Source organism: Ascaphus truei, chromosome 20 (genome assembly GCF_040206685.1).
Source record: "Ascaphus truei isolate aAscTru1 chromosome 20, aAscTru1.hap1, whole genome shotgun sequence".
Lineage (NCBI taxonomy): Eukaryota > Metazoa > Chordata > Amphibia > Anura > Ascaphidae > Ascaphus > Ascaphus truei.
The window spans coordinates 21,120,710-21,137,945 of NC_134502.1; the positions used below are offsets into that span (position 1 = coordinate 21,120,710).

Sequence of the window (17,236 nt, forward strand, 5' to 3'; positions counted from 1 at the left end):
GTAGAATATCAAGATCCTCTCCTAACTGCTGGTCTGTATAGCGGCTAGTTGGTTCTGGCTCCACCTGGAACGCAGAGACTCCGCACAGGCTCAGGTGTGTCTGCAGCTGCCTCCAGTGTTGTCCTGGCTATCCCTCCAGTCTCGCAGGTTTGCGAGTATGACGTCAGCGCGTTGTTGTATCCGTTGAAGGGAGGAATCGGCATTCACTGTCCAGCTAATACTAGACCAATATTGCAAGATAGAGCTAAGAACTCAGAGAGTCAGGGAGACCTTAAGAAAATGCTATACCAGCCTCCACCCTACGCGTATCGTCTTGAAAAAGACTTCATCAGGGAGAAATATATTATACAAGGTACAATAAAGCATAGTGTACTTTCTGTACCATTAAAATATCAAGGCTTTTATGTCTTACATGTATTATATGTCTGAATAAACTTACTGTATTCTTGTTGCAGCCAAGAACTGATATTTAATATGAAGATCTCCTTTTCCTCTAACAGCCCACAATGCCCTGGGAGAATCAGACCACGGTTACAGAATTTCTGCTTCTGGGATTTCCAGCAATTCACAACTTCAAGATCTTACTCTTCTTTGTCTTCCTTCTGTTATACATTTTCACCATAACTGGAAATGTCCTGATCATTGTCTTGGTGTCAACCAGTCACCATCTCCGTACGCCCATGTACTTCTTTCTCAGTCACCTGTCCCTGTCTGACATCTTGATAACGACAGATATTGTGCCTAACATGCTATACGTAATAATGGCAGAAGGGGGCGTTATCTCTCTCGCTGGCTGCATCTCTCAATATGTCCTATTTGCTACCTCAATAGGTGCTGAATGTTTCCTCCTTACAGTGATGTCTTATGACAGATACCTAGCCATCTGCCACCCATTGCATTACTCTGCTATTATGGACTTTAAACTGTGCTGCAAAATGTTTTTTTGGTCTTGGTTCTTAGGTTTTATGGTAACACTAAATATGGTTATTTTGGTTTGTTCATTTCAGTTATGTAATCCCAATGTCATCGATCATTTCTTCTGTGATTTAACCACTCTCTTAGAACATTTGTGCTCAAACAGATTCATTATGGATACAGTAATATCTTTTCTAGGCATCCCTTGTGTTATTTTCCCATTCTTCTTCATCATTGTGACTTATGTCTGTATCACAATCACCATCCTCAGGATCTCCTCCACCACTGGGAGACAGAAAGCCTTCTCCACCTGCAGCTCTCACCTGGCCGTTGTGTGCACATATTATGGGACACTGTTTGCTAAATATGTGGTTCCATCCAAAGGACAGTCATTGACTGTAATGAAAATCACTTCAATTCTGTACACAGTCGCCACCCCATTATTCAATCCCATCATCTATACTCTGAGGAATAAGGAGATCCAGGCAGCTTTGTGTAAATGTATTAGTATAAGGGTACAAACATATTTTGAGTAGCATGATATAAACTACAGAAGTTCAATTCTATTGGGTTGTGTTCAAAGCGGTAAAAGTAACATCTTTACTGAAAGATATAGTAGATGCAGTAAGGATACCTTTTATAACCTGTAGTTTTGATGTTACAGTATATTGACATTAAGGAAAATATGCATCAATGAAGGTATTTCATCCCTATTATTCTCCTCAAGCAATAGTGCTAGATTTGGACAGTGATAATATGCTATGGAGCTGAAAGTATAACAAAATGTTTAAAAATAAATATAATTATTACATAACAGGAATAGCTTGAAAACCTTCAGCAAGCTTTATTAATAGTACACAGACAGAACCTACAACTAATTAATAAACTCATACCTCAGAAATCCAGAAAATAACCCAGTGGGCCAGAGGGAGCCATGCTTTATTTCAAGGATATTATATGAACCCTAATTGTATTCATAATACTTCTGGTACTGAAATGTAACAAATCTTGTATTCTGGGAAAATTGGGATTCTACGTGTACATAACACGATACTAATTTGATCCAATTCTGTTTATAATATTTGCGGGCTTGCCATTTTCCCTCCCAACTCCTTCACTCAAAACTCACTGGGGCCCAAGTCATGGCTGAGTTCTGGACCTTGCCATTGCACCCCTCTATCTCCACTCAATAACTCATTCTGGCCCTGATTATGGCTTATCCACCCTTCAATTTAACAAACTCCCTCTCCTGTCAAGAATACTCTGAGCCAAGGTAATGTCTGTAGTCCTGGGCTCGGTTATCTTGCCGGAGGGTCTACTCTTTGGTCTAATGTTGGTCTCTGTAACATGGGGAAGCCAGTTATAAAGAGCTAAGGCTGTTGGGTATCAGCCACCAAGAAGTTAATCCAATCCTGGAATAGGCAGGAGAATTAACAAGTCCAGCGTACAGCCCACACTGAGAGAGAGGAAGGTGTCCAAGATGGTAGAGTTACAAAGGATATGACATATGTTATGCTATGTGTATATGGAATTTTTCATTCTGGGACAAGAAAAGGCTATGTTCTCTGTGGCTGAATAAAAGCCTACATTTACTTTTCCAAATGCAAGTCTCCTGTCGTTACCACTGCGTGCATCAACTATAGTCTACAATCTCATTAAACCCAATGTCCACCATGCCACCCAGGCTGAATGGCATGCCAACATCCCTACACACAGTGGGGGTGTTAAACTCAAACTCCACCAAATCTGGAGGGAAATGTAACCAAAGAGGGGGGCAGTTTTATGATGACACACTCATCCAATGTACCTCAGTAGAATGGCATTTGAACCAGGAGAGACTACAGATGTAGCCAAAGTTAAATTCCCTGCTGCTAGGGAAATCTGCAGGAAATTGACCAGGAGTGGAGAATTAATGCTGCTCGGTGTTGGATCCAGAAATATGAACAACTAAAGCATTCGACAAAAGAGAAATGTACCCAATGCTACATCCAATATGACAAAAAATACATAGTTAAATACTTAGAAAGTGAATCCCTGCGCTTCTCCCATTGGGCTAATAATAAATGGGGAAATAAATATAGATAGTGAAACCTAAGTATGTAAGACAAAGGAGACTTTGGTTACATCCTTTGATCAAATAATGACAAGCCTGCTACCAACGTCAAGGTAAGTCTCAATAGCAGGTCCCTATGCTAAATGCATACAAATGTACTTTGAAATATACCCTGAAGGGGTTAATAAACAAAGTGTAAGCTAATGTAACTTAGTGCCGTTAAAAAGTGGTATATATCAGTAATGATACTTACAGGTATGCAAGTAAAGTGAAAAGTGAATTACAGAGACCTTATTGGGAGATTACAGTATATACCTTGAAAAAGGAGGGACTACCCTCCCATAAGCTGCACAATAAGCAGTTTCAGGTGGATTGGCTAAATACATTAATCATACCTAATAGCGGTGCCTTCCTTAAACATGCTGCCAGGGATTTGATTCGGCCCAAAAAAAAATGTAAAACAAATAAATATATTCACCGCGCTTCTCCGTATAAGGGGCATGCAGCTGGTGTAAAGATTGGCCATACATATGTGAAATAACAGAAAGTGAATCCCTGCGCTTCTCCCATTGGGCTAACAATAAATGGGGAAATAAACATACATAGTGAAACTTAAGTCTGAAAGACAAAGGAGAATTTTGGTTACATCTTTTGATCAAATAATGTCAAGCCTGCTACCAACGTCAAGGTAAGTCTCAAAAGCAGGTCCCTATGCTAAATGCATACAAATGAACTTACCTTGATGTTGGTTAGCAGGCTTGACATTATTTGATCATAGGATGTAACCAACCTTTGTTTCGCTTCTATGCTCTTTGGAATGTTCTCTCCCTCACAAGCTTCTGACTGTTCATGATCTTTTGTGATAGCGCTCTCTGAATATTTTTGCTTTCTCAGAAACCTGGCTTTCCCAGTCTAACTCTTCACAAGAGGCTGTTATTTCCTATGTTGTATTTTCTCTCTCTCACACACCTTTCCCTATTTGTATTCTTACTGTCTGTACAAACTACTCCATACTCCTTCACTTTAATTTTCCTCATTAGAGGTGCAAATTTTCCAACCTCTGTCTCCCCTTTCTCTGCAGATTGTGGTCTTCTATTGACCAACTATCTATACATGAACCCATTCAACTTTTCTACCTGACTTTGTATCCTGGTATTCCTTCCTGCTTTCCTCTTACACCCTCACCCTTCTTAACTGACACATTTCTGTCTATAGTTTCAGCCTTTTGACTTCTTCCAGTACAAATAAGGATGACAACTGTTCAGACCTTGTTTTTAGAAGGAACTACTCACTTTTTTACTTCAATGTCTCCCCCTTTCCACTTTTTGACCATCAGCTCATCTCATTACCTGCCTCTCATTTACTTTCCACTATTCCACAGCCTCCCATAATAACTTAAATTCCATTGTTGTATCTGCCCTGGAATCCACCCTACTCTTCAATCTCTCCTCTTGCTCTACCACTAATCCTGATAATCTTTTTGATACATACAATATAGTTCTATCCTTTCCTCCTACTTCAGGGACAGAAAACAAGGGGAGCGCGAATCAACAAAAATTGAAATATGCAATGTAAAATTAAATAAAAGCAGACTGGTTAACAGTGTAGCCAGACTTACCTAACAACTCAATGAAGCACAAGGGTAAAACCGAACCACAGTCAATGCACTTCTTGTGGTGTAATCTACACATGGATGAATTAGTGAAAGATGGATATAGAAAACATGTACAACATAAATACTCACACGGCCTTGTGTGAGTGCAGGCTTCTCAAAGGTTTCTTTTCTTTTTCCCTCTGGATAGTGGGGTCTCTGCTTGTCCTTTCATGAATCTCCTTCTTGCCAGGATCCATTGAATACTCTCCCCCAGTACCAGTGAGATACAGAAAGAGTTGAAGTAAACTATTTAAAATGTATTAATAAACACACAGTAGTACACACTTACATCTAAAAGCCTCCCGTTTTGTGCAGCAAAGTCCATGGGGCTTGTAACATCAGTGCGCTCTCTGCATCCATGTACAGTACGGGCAGCAGTTGATGGAATGCACAGTTGGAATGCACAGTTGGAATGCACCCACACTCCCTCGCTACGGTGGCCTCCAGGGGGAAAAAACTCTCGACAAATTAGAGGAACGCGTTTCGCTAGTACAGCTTCCTCAGGCTCTCTCCTGTACTAGCGAAATGCGTTGCTTTAATTTGCCGAGAATCGTGCCTATGGGTCTGAAACTCAGCAACAGTTACCCTGGCCAGTCCCATACCACCTGTGGGTAGGCATCTCCATGTCTAGGTGGAACAAAGGCTTTTTACTGAAGAGAACCAGTTTCCAGCACTGAGTCAGAGCCCTTCCCCTCACCATTGTCCAGGTACTTAGCTGCTCCCAACCATTTGTCACAAAACTGGGTTTTCCTCTATGCAGTCCAGCTAAGTGACTACCGTCTCTGCCTACAAAGAAACAGCAGAAACACAAAATAAATTTCTGTCTGGCTAACTGTAACTGTATCTCCAAGTGCTTTGAAAAATACTGCAGTGAGAAGTTCCACCTGGCTAGACCCTCCTAAAGGGTTTTATGAATGTAAAATGTGTACTGCCTGTCAGCATAGTTCCAAAATAGTTCAGAGTTTTAAATCAAACGTAACGCTTAAATCATACAACATCAAACAGCATCTAAATTGTAGATCCAGTTTTGTTATATATCTTGCGGAATGTGATTGCGGTTTGCAATACATTGACAAGACTATTCGCCCGCTTAGAATACGTATATTAGAGCACCTTGGAAATATTAAACGGAAACTTATCACCCATAGTGTTTCTAACCATTTTCTATCAGTACATAATTCCAATCCTGCTAGCTTTTCGTATAAAGCCATTGAACAGGTTATGCCCCACTGGAGGGGGGGTAATAGAAATCTAATTCTCATTAAGAGAGAATCATTTTGGATGTTCTAACTTAAAACCATTTCCCCTCAGGGTTTAAATTTGGAGTTCGACATCAAACCTTTTCTGTGAATTATCCTAACTTTGTTTTTCTATTTCCTCAATAGATTTGTCCTATCTATTCCAATTTTAAGTCGTTAGAAGTAGCTGATTATATTAGCTAGTTATCTTAGGTGTTTATAAATATCTCTTGTTGTGCAATGGTTAATTATTTTATTTTTGAACTTTGTATATATATTTTTTAACATCATAAATTTAATTTTATTTTACTCTGTATGTTTGAATAAATATTATATACATTTGGAGACCCACATATGTCTGATGTGGGACTAATATTATATGTTCTGATCTTATCTCAATTGATCCAATTTACGATAACGTTATGCGATTACCATATTTAATTACAACCAATGGGACTTCAGCTTAGCGTATATTAGTTGCCAAGAACCAGTCAGCAAACACTCCTGAAGAAACCGAGTGCGGTGAAACGCGTAGAGTGACGCAGGCCAGTAAAGATCCATAAACGATCGGAGCCCCTGTGAGCGGATGACGTCACTTCCGGTTTCCGGTTTGGGTGAGACGCATCAGTGACACGCACGCTGAGACGGAGGGGAGGCAGAGAGATCACCCTTTGCACTTCTGAGATCCGTTTTGTGAGATCTAAATGCTTTTAAACTTTTACTACCATGTGAGTGCATCGTGTTACAATTACCTTTTTATAAATTTTCCATACTGTCTGCACTATGTCCGGTTCTTTTGTTATCTATTAAGGTCACTAGAGCTTACCTTTCAACCGAGAGTAACATCTCTGATGGGCTGCTATTCAAAGATACCTTTACGTGAACACTACTCACTCTACGTTTGTGAGTATTTGGCACACTGCGCCTTGAATATTTATTCACATATTTGTCACATTTATTGCACCATCAGTATATTTCTTCTGTCTTACATGGTTTGCGCTTCCCAATGACCCTCAACTCTTAACTGTATGGGGAAATGCTACACTTCAACATGGGGAATACATTTTACTTTACATGGAATACAGTGTTTTTATATACATATACAGTTACTACATTCCCTGTTCCCAATTTATAAAGTTTTCCCCTTCCAGACATAAGTGATTAGATCTTTTCTGGAAGGTGTTACACAAAGAAAAATACATTGGTCAAAATAAGCCTTGCAGAGGTGGTGTAAATCCTGTATGCCCGCAGACCTGGCCAGTCCCCAGTACTGAGGTGGGTAAGGGTATAACATGCACCCACAGCAGTGAGGGCGTGCCCGGAGTGTGGTAATTGCATTGCCGGGCCTGGTGAGTAAGGATTAACGTTATACTTGCTGAATCCGGGGTGACAGAGGTCGGAAGGTAATGTCCAAAAGCCAGAGTTCAGGGATTGGAGAGAGCAGCGTAGTGATGTCCGAAAGCCAGGGTTCAAGAGCAGGAGAAGGCAGAGTAGTCAAGTCCAAAGCAGAGTTCAAGTTCAAACCAAAGGAATCCAAACAGGGACAGGGACAGGAACCAGAGCTGAAACAGACAAGGGAGCTAGGCATAGACACAGTACACACAGGAGCTACAGGAAAGCTATGCAGAGCAAGGACTGAGAGGACAGAGAGGTTATATGGGAAGAAGGGCCAATAGGGGTGAAGGGAGGAGCAGAGGTTTGAGTGGGTAATTGCAGGGATAGGTCTGTGAGATCAGGGGAGGAGACAGGGAGGTAATCGAAGGTAATTGCCTGCAACTGACGGGTGGCGAAGCTAATGCCTGGGGAGGGTTGGTAACAAGAGCGGGTGCGTGCGCCTTCTGTAACCTTGTTATGCGTGCGCACTGCACGTCTACCAGAGCGTGGGGGAAGCATTGCGAAGGAGGTGCTCGGCACGGGAAACAGAGGGGAAGGAGGAGCGGAGGAACCAGGTAGAGAAAGGGCTGGGATGACGGAGGCACAACGAGGGGCACGTGTACCACAATAGGAGGCAAGAGATCAGGAGCACGCGCGCGCTCGGTGAGAGAACCACGCGCGTGCGCAGAACGTGTGCCTGGGCGTGTGGACCGTGACGTGGAGGAACGGTGCAGGGAGGAGGATAGAAATTGGGGACGTAGGGGAGCGGGACAGCTAGCCTCCGTGGGACCTGGGGTGACGGGGACACGTTGGGAAGCTTGAGTCCCCCAATCCGTTACAGGTGGCCATTACACACGATTTTGGGGAAGTCAGCCTGGGCTTCACCTTTATTACATCAGGCTGGCTACCCCTTCAGTGACAATCACCCAACTGATGAGTGCCGTCAAACTGAGCAGGTCATCCGTACTAGGAGGTGAAGTCCCTCGGAATTGAAAATAGGTCCTGGTAACCAGTGGCAGGAGGCAGATGATCTTGATGTTCCACAACAGCAGCAGACATTCAAGCCACTGGAAGACAACTGTAGATATGGAAGGCAGTTGTTGATATTTCCAGTTAGGTGTTGGTGGATTCATGAGGAGGACACTTGACTTCTTTATTCTTGAGGAGGACACTTGACTGTACTATACTACTACACAGAACCAGGGGTATTGCACGGAAATCCCCATTGAAGTCAATGGGGCTTTACATAAGTAAGTTCCTGTTTGGCACTATACCACCTTACTGAATAAAGGCCTTTATCCTTGTATCGTACAAATATCACTCTTTCTATCAGACTTCACCATTCTCCACTACTCCATCATGCCTTCTCTCCTTTTCCTGTTCACTACCATTGCACTCTTCTCAGTGTAGTTTGTTCTATCCTCCCTCTTACTCTTCTTCTGTTCATATTTCCCCTTCACTCCTTCTCTCCACTTCTCTCCACTCACAAAATGTTTCCGCTTTCTGTACTCATCCTGCACACATACCTATAAAACCTGTAGAAAAGCTTGCACTTACAAATGTTCTTCCCATCTACTCTCTGCCCGGTAAAAACTACTCCTTATGCCTCCAATTTCCTTTTCTTCTTTAGAGCTTCACACTGTGTAACGCATTGTCTAACTTTTCTCGTCACTCTCTCTACAAGTTGCCGTCATCTATTAACCAAATGCACATGATCCCCCTTTCTTTCCTATCTGACTCTGAACACAGGTATCCCTTCAATCCTCTGTTTCCTAGGCTTCTCCCTTCCTCTCTTTAATCTCTACCTCTGGTCTCAGACAATTGAATGCATCCGGTACACACAAGGACGACTACTGTTTAGACTTTGTTTTTGCAAGAAAACTGTTTACTTTCTGACTTTAATGTCTCCACTGTTCCACTCTTTGACCAATAGCTCATTTCAAGTGCTGTCACTCATTGCCTTTTCACTATTCCTCCTGCCTCTCACACTACACTCACAATATCATATTTCATTGTCCTATCTGCCCTTGAAATCAAAACTAATCTCCAACCTCTCCTCTTGCTCTACCTCTGATCCTGATGTAGCGTAGTGCCCTTGGCTATAGCCTTTCCCCTGGCCTCAAAACTATAAGTCCTTATAGGAACAGGCAGTGTTGGGGTTAAACTCCTGCACGGGGTCTAGCTTGCTGTTGCAGCCTGGATAGATACACTGTTACTCTATTCAGGTACGGGTCTCCCAGCAGTTGGAGTGTCATACCTGGGAGAGTACTGACTGGGTCACATGCCAGTGGAACGATGCCTGTCAGTACTTGGACCTGCCTTGTTATTGGGCAGGGTTACAACCCCCTCCCCAGGTATAAAAGCTGGCACTCCACTAAATTGTGTGGTAATCTGGTCCTTCCCTCTGGGGAGTGTGAACTACTACACCTTCTTCAACCAGAATACCGCCCCCCCCCCCCCCCCGCTTACACTCTTATGCACTGCAAACCTGATACTTGGTTTAAGACATTTACATGCTTCCAACTCTTCTGCACAAGCTTCTCTGAATGGTTCTTGAGGAAATCTCACACTCTTGCAGACTTCATCCACTAGAACTTTCTCCTTTCATGCCTCAACTCCAACTATCTATAAGGTTCAACAACAATACTTCTCTACAATTATTAATCCTCAGAACTAACTTCCACATTGCCTTTACTCTATCTTTCATTCCATGTTTCAACACCTTCTACCTGTTTCTCTCATTTAACTACGCCTTAAAGACTTTTCTGACTATTTCAGCACCCCTGTCTGTACCATGGACCCCTTCTCACCTTTCACATAATTGGAATTGTTTCTGCTACAATTGTATTTTCCTCTCCTTCCACTACATGCAACCTAGTCCCCATAACCACTCGCCTCATCAACCTCTTACTCCCACGCTGCTCCATATACATAAACTCCAATCTAATTTCAGACACCATTCCCTCTGCAGTTAATACAGCAATAATGACACCTATTCTTAAAAACAACAGCCTTTATCTGACGTCCCCCTCTAACTATCATCTTGTCTCTCTCCAGCCTTTGCCTTCAAGCTTCTCGAACATCTCATCTATTGGCATTTATTCAATTCCTTGACCCATTGCAATCTGGCTTTTAATCCGTTTATTCTACTGAAACTGACCTCACCACAGTAGCTAATGATCTTCTCTACACATTGCCAAATCTCAACAGTTCTACTCCCTTAAACATTTGCTTGATGTCTCTGCTGCTTTTGACACCTTTGACTACCCTCTACACCTGCAAAATCTTCACTTTATTGATATCTGTAACCGCTTCTGCAGTATATCCATTGCTAGCTCTTCCTCTTGTCCTCTCAACGTCTCTGTTGGATGTGCCTCAGGACTCTGTCCTTGGTCCACTCCTTTTCTCTCTATATACACTCCTACCTGGGGATCTCATTATTTCATTTAGTTTCAAATATCACAGCTATGTAGATGACACAACTATTTCTTTCAGCTCCTAAATTTACTCCTCACATCCAGGACCAAGTCACTGATTGTCTCCCTGCAATTTCCGACTGAACGGCCACAGTTGCATGAAACTTCACATGTCTAAAATGAAGAGCCCACCATAACCTCCCCACCCTCCCTCCCCCTAAACAATGTATCTTAATTTGGCCCACAAATTATTTGTTGTGTTTATATTAATAATCGATTCAAGGATGAATATTCACATGTTAAAAAATCTGAACGGATGTATCCACATCCATCGGCTCCCTCTCTCTCCCTCTCTCTCCCAATCCAGCAAATCCCATACTTCAGGTTCTAATCAAATGGTGAAATAGTAACGGGCTGCAGCATTGAATATTTTTTAAAAGAGTTACTGTAGGTACTGTACATGTCATTTTTTTTAAATCAACCTGCCAATCTTCACCATTGCACATAAATGCCATATTTACAGGGAAATGGTCTGTTTGTGAATAACTTGCCCATGCATACTCTAAACTTGACTAACGCAACCTTCGTCTCTCTGGCCTTTCTGCCTCCCAACTTCAAACTCTAAAATGTATCCAGAATGCTGCTGTGAGAGTGATCTCTTTGTTATAGATCTGTCTCTGCCTCTCTCCTCCTGAAATCCCTTCACTAGCTCCCTATTAAACTTCGCTTTCACTATAACATTCCATTTCTGATCTATATTCTCCTTCTTCATGTTATAGTGCATGTCTAATATACAGATACGCCCCCTCTCATCCCTTTTACTCTGCTGAAGGCCGTCTCCTCTCTGCTCCATTGGTTTCTATAGTGCTCTCACATCTCAAACTATTTTCACTTTTGATGTCCTAGTTATGGAATTCCCTCCCCCCACCCAATATTCACCAATTTATTATCCCTTCCTCCCCCCCTTTTCTTATCATGCCTGAAATATCACCTCCTTATTAAGGCATTTTCTCAGATATTATTCTTTAAGTCTACCATTTATCATTTTAGATTGTAAGTTCTGTGGGGCAGGTACGCCCTAATTCCTTTCGGTTAACTTGCTGTTTAAATCACTTGTGTGATTTTGTATATTATATCCAAGTTCTGTCTCCATTCCAACTGTGTAAATTGCTGTGTACATTAGTGTCACTATATAAATAAAATAAACATATACATACAAACAAACATACACGTATCTGATTCATTCACCTCATTGTCACACGTCATCATTTGCTATTCCCCAGAAACCACTTCCTAATGAGTCTTTGTGGAATTCTCCGTAATGTTCCAACTCCACAAAGACTCCACTCCCTATTGTGAGCATGTATAAGAGGTCAGAGAATCAACACTGGTTTAATACAGAGCTTATCCTGGGAAAGGCTGCTCTGCAATGGGGGAGAGAAACCCTATTACTTACACAGTCCTCTTCCTACGAACATCCGTCTTTCAGTTCTGAACGTTTGCTGCTGAGAAATATTATTTCCAGGACTTGGAGAGAAATAAAACTGTATCTGGAAATGGAATAAAAGAACTATAGTAAGTAGAGTAAAGTCTTCTCTTTCTGGGTTGGGAGAAAAGTACTCATATACGATTGAGTAACAACGCTACATAGAGGGTTTAATATTTGATGTCTCTGTCAGATTTATAATGATAATTAATAGTAATGCTTTTCTTTTTGCGTCTAGGTAAGTAGCACAGGACAAATATTACCCAGCTTGTTAGATGCAAGGAAGTTAGTATCAGCTGAATGATAGTATTTTATTGTTGGCTAGCAAAAATGTAAAGTATTATCTTTTTGCACCAGAACCCCTGACTCCGGACTAAGGAGTCCACATGTTCCTCTCCTCAGTGCTCTGTCCTTAGGAGCAGTAAGGATTCTCTGCCTAAAAGGTTTGGATGATTAGTGTGGTTTGATTATAAGGCATGCATGCTTTCCCCAATACTTATTCCACTTTAATAACTGAGTTTCCTGAGGTCCAATTTCTCTTAACAATTGCAAACAATGTGTTTATTTCAGTAGACCCAGCTCAGTTTCCATCCAATTGGATTCTGGGAGCTTTTTTTTGCTTTTCACTCTAAAAAAACATTACCTACAAACATCCGTCTTTCAGTTCTGAACGTTTGCTGCTGAGAAATATTATTTCCAGGCCTTGGAGAGAAATAAAACTATCTGGAAATTGAATAAAAGACCAATAGTAAGTAGAGTAAAGTCTTCTCTTTCAGAGCTGGGTGGCAAGTACTCGTATACGAGGGAGTAACAATGCTACATGCAGGTTAATGCTTGATATGCTATAATTAATAGTAATGCTTTTCTTTGTGCATCTATGTGGGCAGCACAGGAGAAATATTACTCCAGCTTGTAATATGTAGGGAACTTAGGATCGGCTGAATAATAATAATATAATAATAATAGCATGTTCTTGTATAGTGCTGCTAGTATTATGTAGCGCTTTACAGAGACATTTTGCAGACACAGTGCCTGCCCGTAGAGCTTACAATCTATGTTTTTGATGCCTGAGGCACAGGGAGATAAAGTGACTTATCCAAGGTCACAAGGAGCTGACACACAGAATTGAACCAAGTTCAAACTCAGTGCCAGCCAGTGTCTTTACTCACTGAGGCACTCCTTCTACCCATAATAATATTTTATTGTGGGATGTAATAATGGGACAGTATTTTTTGTTGCCTAAGTTTTATACAGAGATTATTCTCTTGGACATTAATTGCTTATCTGAGCTTCAAAACTAGAGCAAAACATGTACAAAAAAGTGCAACAAATTTGCTGTAGGAAATATCCCATCACGTTCAGAAGTTTCCCTTCCTTTATGCTACATTTGTGCTCCAGTTTTGCAGAATGGAAATTTTGTAATGCCCCTGTGTCACAAATTGTTTCACTAAAGAATAATGTAGTTGGGTAATCACTAACCTCAGCAATAAAAATTAATAAGCCATCAAACTAATTTGTAGCAGAAAAAGTGAACATCATTGAAAAGTCCCAGTAAGAATCAATTTGAGCATAAGTAGTGTATTTGTACAAAGGGTTATAAAATGCTCCCTAATTAAATGTTTCCTTCATACCAAGACGTATCATTGCTTTAGGATTAAACACCTACAAGTCTTTTTAACCATGTGCTGTATTTGTTTGTTCTGTTTATTTATAAAGTTTCACACAGTATTATTAGCAGGTGATTGGGAAAATGATCCATAAAGTAGGTGAGGTATAATTACACTAAGGAAATGATATCCAGCACCGATATGTGTCCTGAGAGTTACAGATGTGGTACACGGCATGTACAACAAAGGGGATCCTATAACAGCCGAAAATGCAACTTCATTATTAAAGAGTAAGACCGTAAAGAAAACCAGTAAATTATTCCACAGATTGGTGTATACAGTTCATTTTCCTATTGTCAGAGTTGACAAAACAGATGTAGCCAGACTCATTGTTCATAAAGATAACACAACATATCCTGTTATAACTCAGAATATCCCATAGTTCCAATATGATTCAGTGAGGGTGGGGAGCCGTGTTGGTCCTTTCCGCCATGTAGTAACAAAGGAGGGAGAGGGAGTAGGGGACATGATACATTTTATTGGACAAACAAGTAGTTGATATTTTGCGAGCTTTCAAACCTAAAAAAGTATTATATACAGTGTTTGTAAGAGGGATATCTGGTTGGAGTGGATGTTAAGATTTAGTGGCAGTGACAGAGAAGAATATCTCAACGTATCCCAACATATCTCAACATATCCCAACATATCACATCATATCACATGATATCCCAACATATCCCAACATATCCCACCAGAGGAAACAATGACGCTGGCTACATCTGCAAATCTCTCTGCAGTTATAACTTCTATTTTAAGTTTCAATTGAACCATACAATGTTTATATCGTTTTGTGGTTTGTATTTGGAACCATTAACCAAAGGGAAGATTTATCCCAATTAACGTCAGTTTATTTTATTACTTTCCTGCAATTGGATCATTGGGCAGTGCCACAATATGTGCGCCTGTATTAATTGTACTACATATCTTTAAGCACATGTGGAGAAGAAGGGAATAGTTGCCTCATTTTCTTTAAGTGTTATACAGATATAACCAGATTTACCCTCCCAGAAGCCGTCGGAAAAGCAATGTGTGAGAAGCAAGAGAAACCTGATTGCCATTATTTAGAGTCAGAATTTACTTTATTTTGCCACTTATGAGACATCAGTGGATGATGTTTCACTGGGGTTTTGTTTGGCTTCCTCTGGATATAAATACTGGAAGTGCAAATATATAAGTCCTGTACAGTATCTGTCGTCTAAATATTTCATAGGTTGAACTTGATGGACATATTGTATTCTTTTAACCTCATCTAGAAGTTGTACTGTATGTAAAATGTTTCCCCCAATTCTGTCCCTATCCCTAATCTGTTTTTTTTTAGCAAATATATAAATAAATATATACTTGTTTGTATATATATATGCATATATATATATATTTATTATACAAAGTAAAATAAAGCATAGTGTACTTTGTGTGCCATTAATATATCAAGGCTTTTATGTCTTATATGTATTATACAGATGCAGCGGCCATTATTTTAACAAATCATGGTGCCGTTTTCGTGTGCGCTGCTCTACTCCACGCAGCATGAATGCGGCCAATCGCCCCAGGCACACGTGTTTATCGCGGTTGCATTGTTTGAATTCATGGATTGTGTGCAATTTAATGCAATGAATTGAATGAATTGTAATGTGTACAGTACTTTGCTACTGTGTCATTTTCATGTGTTTAAAAGCCAGAACACTAAAATGCCATTTTATGCACTCGCCTGCACTCGCGTCTTAAGGCGGTACGGTTGGACGAAATCCCGCACAATGACATGGGTATTCCGAGGTATACACCGCGTGATTTGTTAAAATAATGGCCGCTGCATCTGTATGTCTGAATAAACTCATTCTTCTTGCAGCACGAGAACTGATATTTAATATGAAGATCTTCTTTTAATCTAACATCCCACAATGCTCTGGGAGAATCAGACCACGGTTACAGAATTTCTGCTTCTGGGATTTCCAGCCATTCACAACTTCAAGATCTTACTCTTCCTTATCTTCCTTCTGTTATACATTTGCACCTTAGCTGGAAATGTCCTGATCATTGTCTTGGTGTCAACCAGTCACCAGCTCCGTACGCCCATGTACTTCTTTCTCAGTCACCTGTCCCTGTCTGACGTCTTGCTAACCACAGCTATTGTGCCTAACATGCTATATGTAATAATGGCAGAAGGGGGCGTTATCTCTCTCGTTGGCTGCATCACTCAATATTTCCTATATACTACCTCAGCAGTTACTGAATGTTTCCTCCTTACAGTGATGTCTTATGATAGATACCTGGCCATCTGCCACCCATTGCGTTACTCTGCTATTATGGACTTTAAGCTTTGCTGCAAAATGTTTTTTTGGTCTTGGTTCTTAGGTTTTATGGCAACACTAAATATGGTTATTTTAGTTTGTTCATTTCAGTTATGTAACCCCAATGTCATTGACCATTTCTTCTGTGATTTAACCTCTCTCTTAGAACATTTGTGCTCAAACAGATTAGTTGCGGAAACAGTATTATCGTTTCTAGGCATCCCTTGTGCTATTCTCCCAGTCATCTTCATCATTGTGACTTATGTCTGTATCACCCTCACCATCCTTAGGATCTCCTCCACCACTGGGAGACAGAAAACCTTCTCCACCTGTAGCTCTCACCTGGCCGTTGTGTGCACATATTATGGGACACTGATTGCTAAATATATGGTTCCATCCAAGGGACAGTCATTGACTGTAATGAAAATCACTTCTCTTCTGTACACAGTCGTCACTCCGTTACTAAATCCCATCATCTATACTCTGAGGAACAAGGAGATCCAGGCATCTTTGTGTAAATGTATTAGTATAAGAGTACAAACACATTTTGATTAAGATGAAATAAACTACAGAAGGTCAATTCTATCGGGTTGTGTTCAAAGCGGTAAAAGTAGCATCTTTACTGAAGGTATAGTAGATGCAGTAAGGATACCTCTTATAACCTGTAGTTTTGCAGTTACAGTATATTGATATTAAGGAAAATATGCATATACAAAGGTATTTCAGCACCATTATTCTCCTCAATAATAGTGCTAGATTTGGACACTGATAATATGGAGCTATGGAGCTGAAAGTATAACAAAATGTATAAAAAATAAATATAATTATTAGATAACAGGAATAGCTTGAAAACCATCAGCAAACTTTCTTAATAAAACACAGATAGAACCCTAACACTAATTAATAAACTCATACCTCGAAATCCAGAAAATAACCCAGTGGGCCAGAGGGAGCCATGCTTTATTTCAAGGACATTTTAGGAACCCTAATTGTATTCATAATACCTAAAATACGGAAATGTAACAAATCTTTTATTCTGTGAAAATTGGGATTCTACGTGTACATAACACGATACTAATTTGATCAAATTCTGTTTATAATATTTGTAGGATTGTCATTTTCCTTCCCACCTCCTTCACTCAAAA

At 40.5% G+C, this 17,236-nt stretch overlaps 2 protein-coding genes across 2 annotated transcripts; both read left to right on the forward strand.

Moving 5' to 3' along the window:
- Positions 1-506: 506 nt before the first annotated feature.
- Positions 507-1,466, forward strand: LOC142471015 (olfactory receptor 11A1-like). The gene has a single exon (XM_075577812.1). The coding sequence runs from the start codon at positions 507-509 to the stop codon at positions 1,449-1,451; it is 945 nt and encodes a 314-aa protein (XP_075433927.1). The 3' UTR covers positions 1,452-1,466.
- Positions 1,467-15,701: 14,235 nt separating this feature from the next.
- LOC142471016 (olfactory receptor 6F1-like) lies at positions 15,702-16,689 on the forward strand. Its single transcript, XM_075577813.1, has one exon. It carries the CDS (start codon positions 15,702-15,704, stop codon positions 16,644-16,646), a length of 945 nt encoding a protein of 314 aa, XP_075433928.1. The 3' UTR covers positions 16,647-16,689.
- Positions 16,690-17,236: the final 547 nt, after the last annotated feature.

Bases quoted from the DNA above. Each gene is read 5' to 3' on its own strand.
- LOC142471015 (XM_075577812.1), top strand. From the start codon at position 507: ATGCCCTGGGAGAATCAGACCACGGTTACAGAATTTCTGCTTCTGGGA.
- LOC142471016 (XM_075577813.1), top strand. From the start codon at position 15,702: ATGCTCTGGGAGAATCAGACCACGGTTACAGAATTTCTGCTTCTGGGA.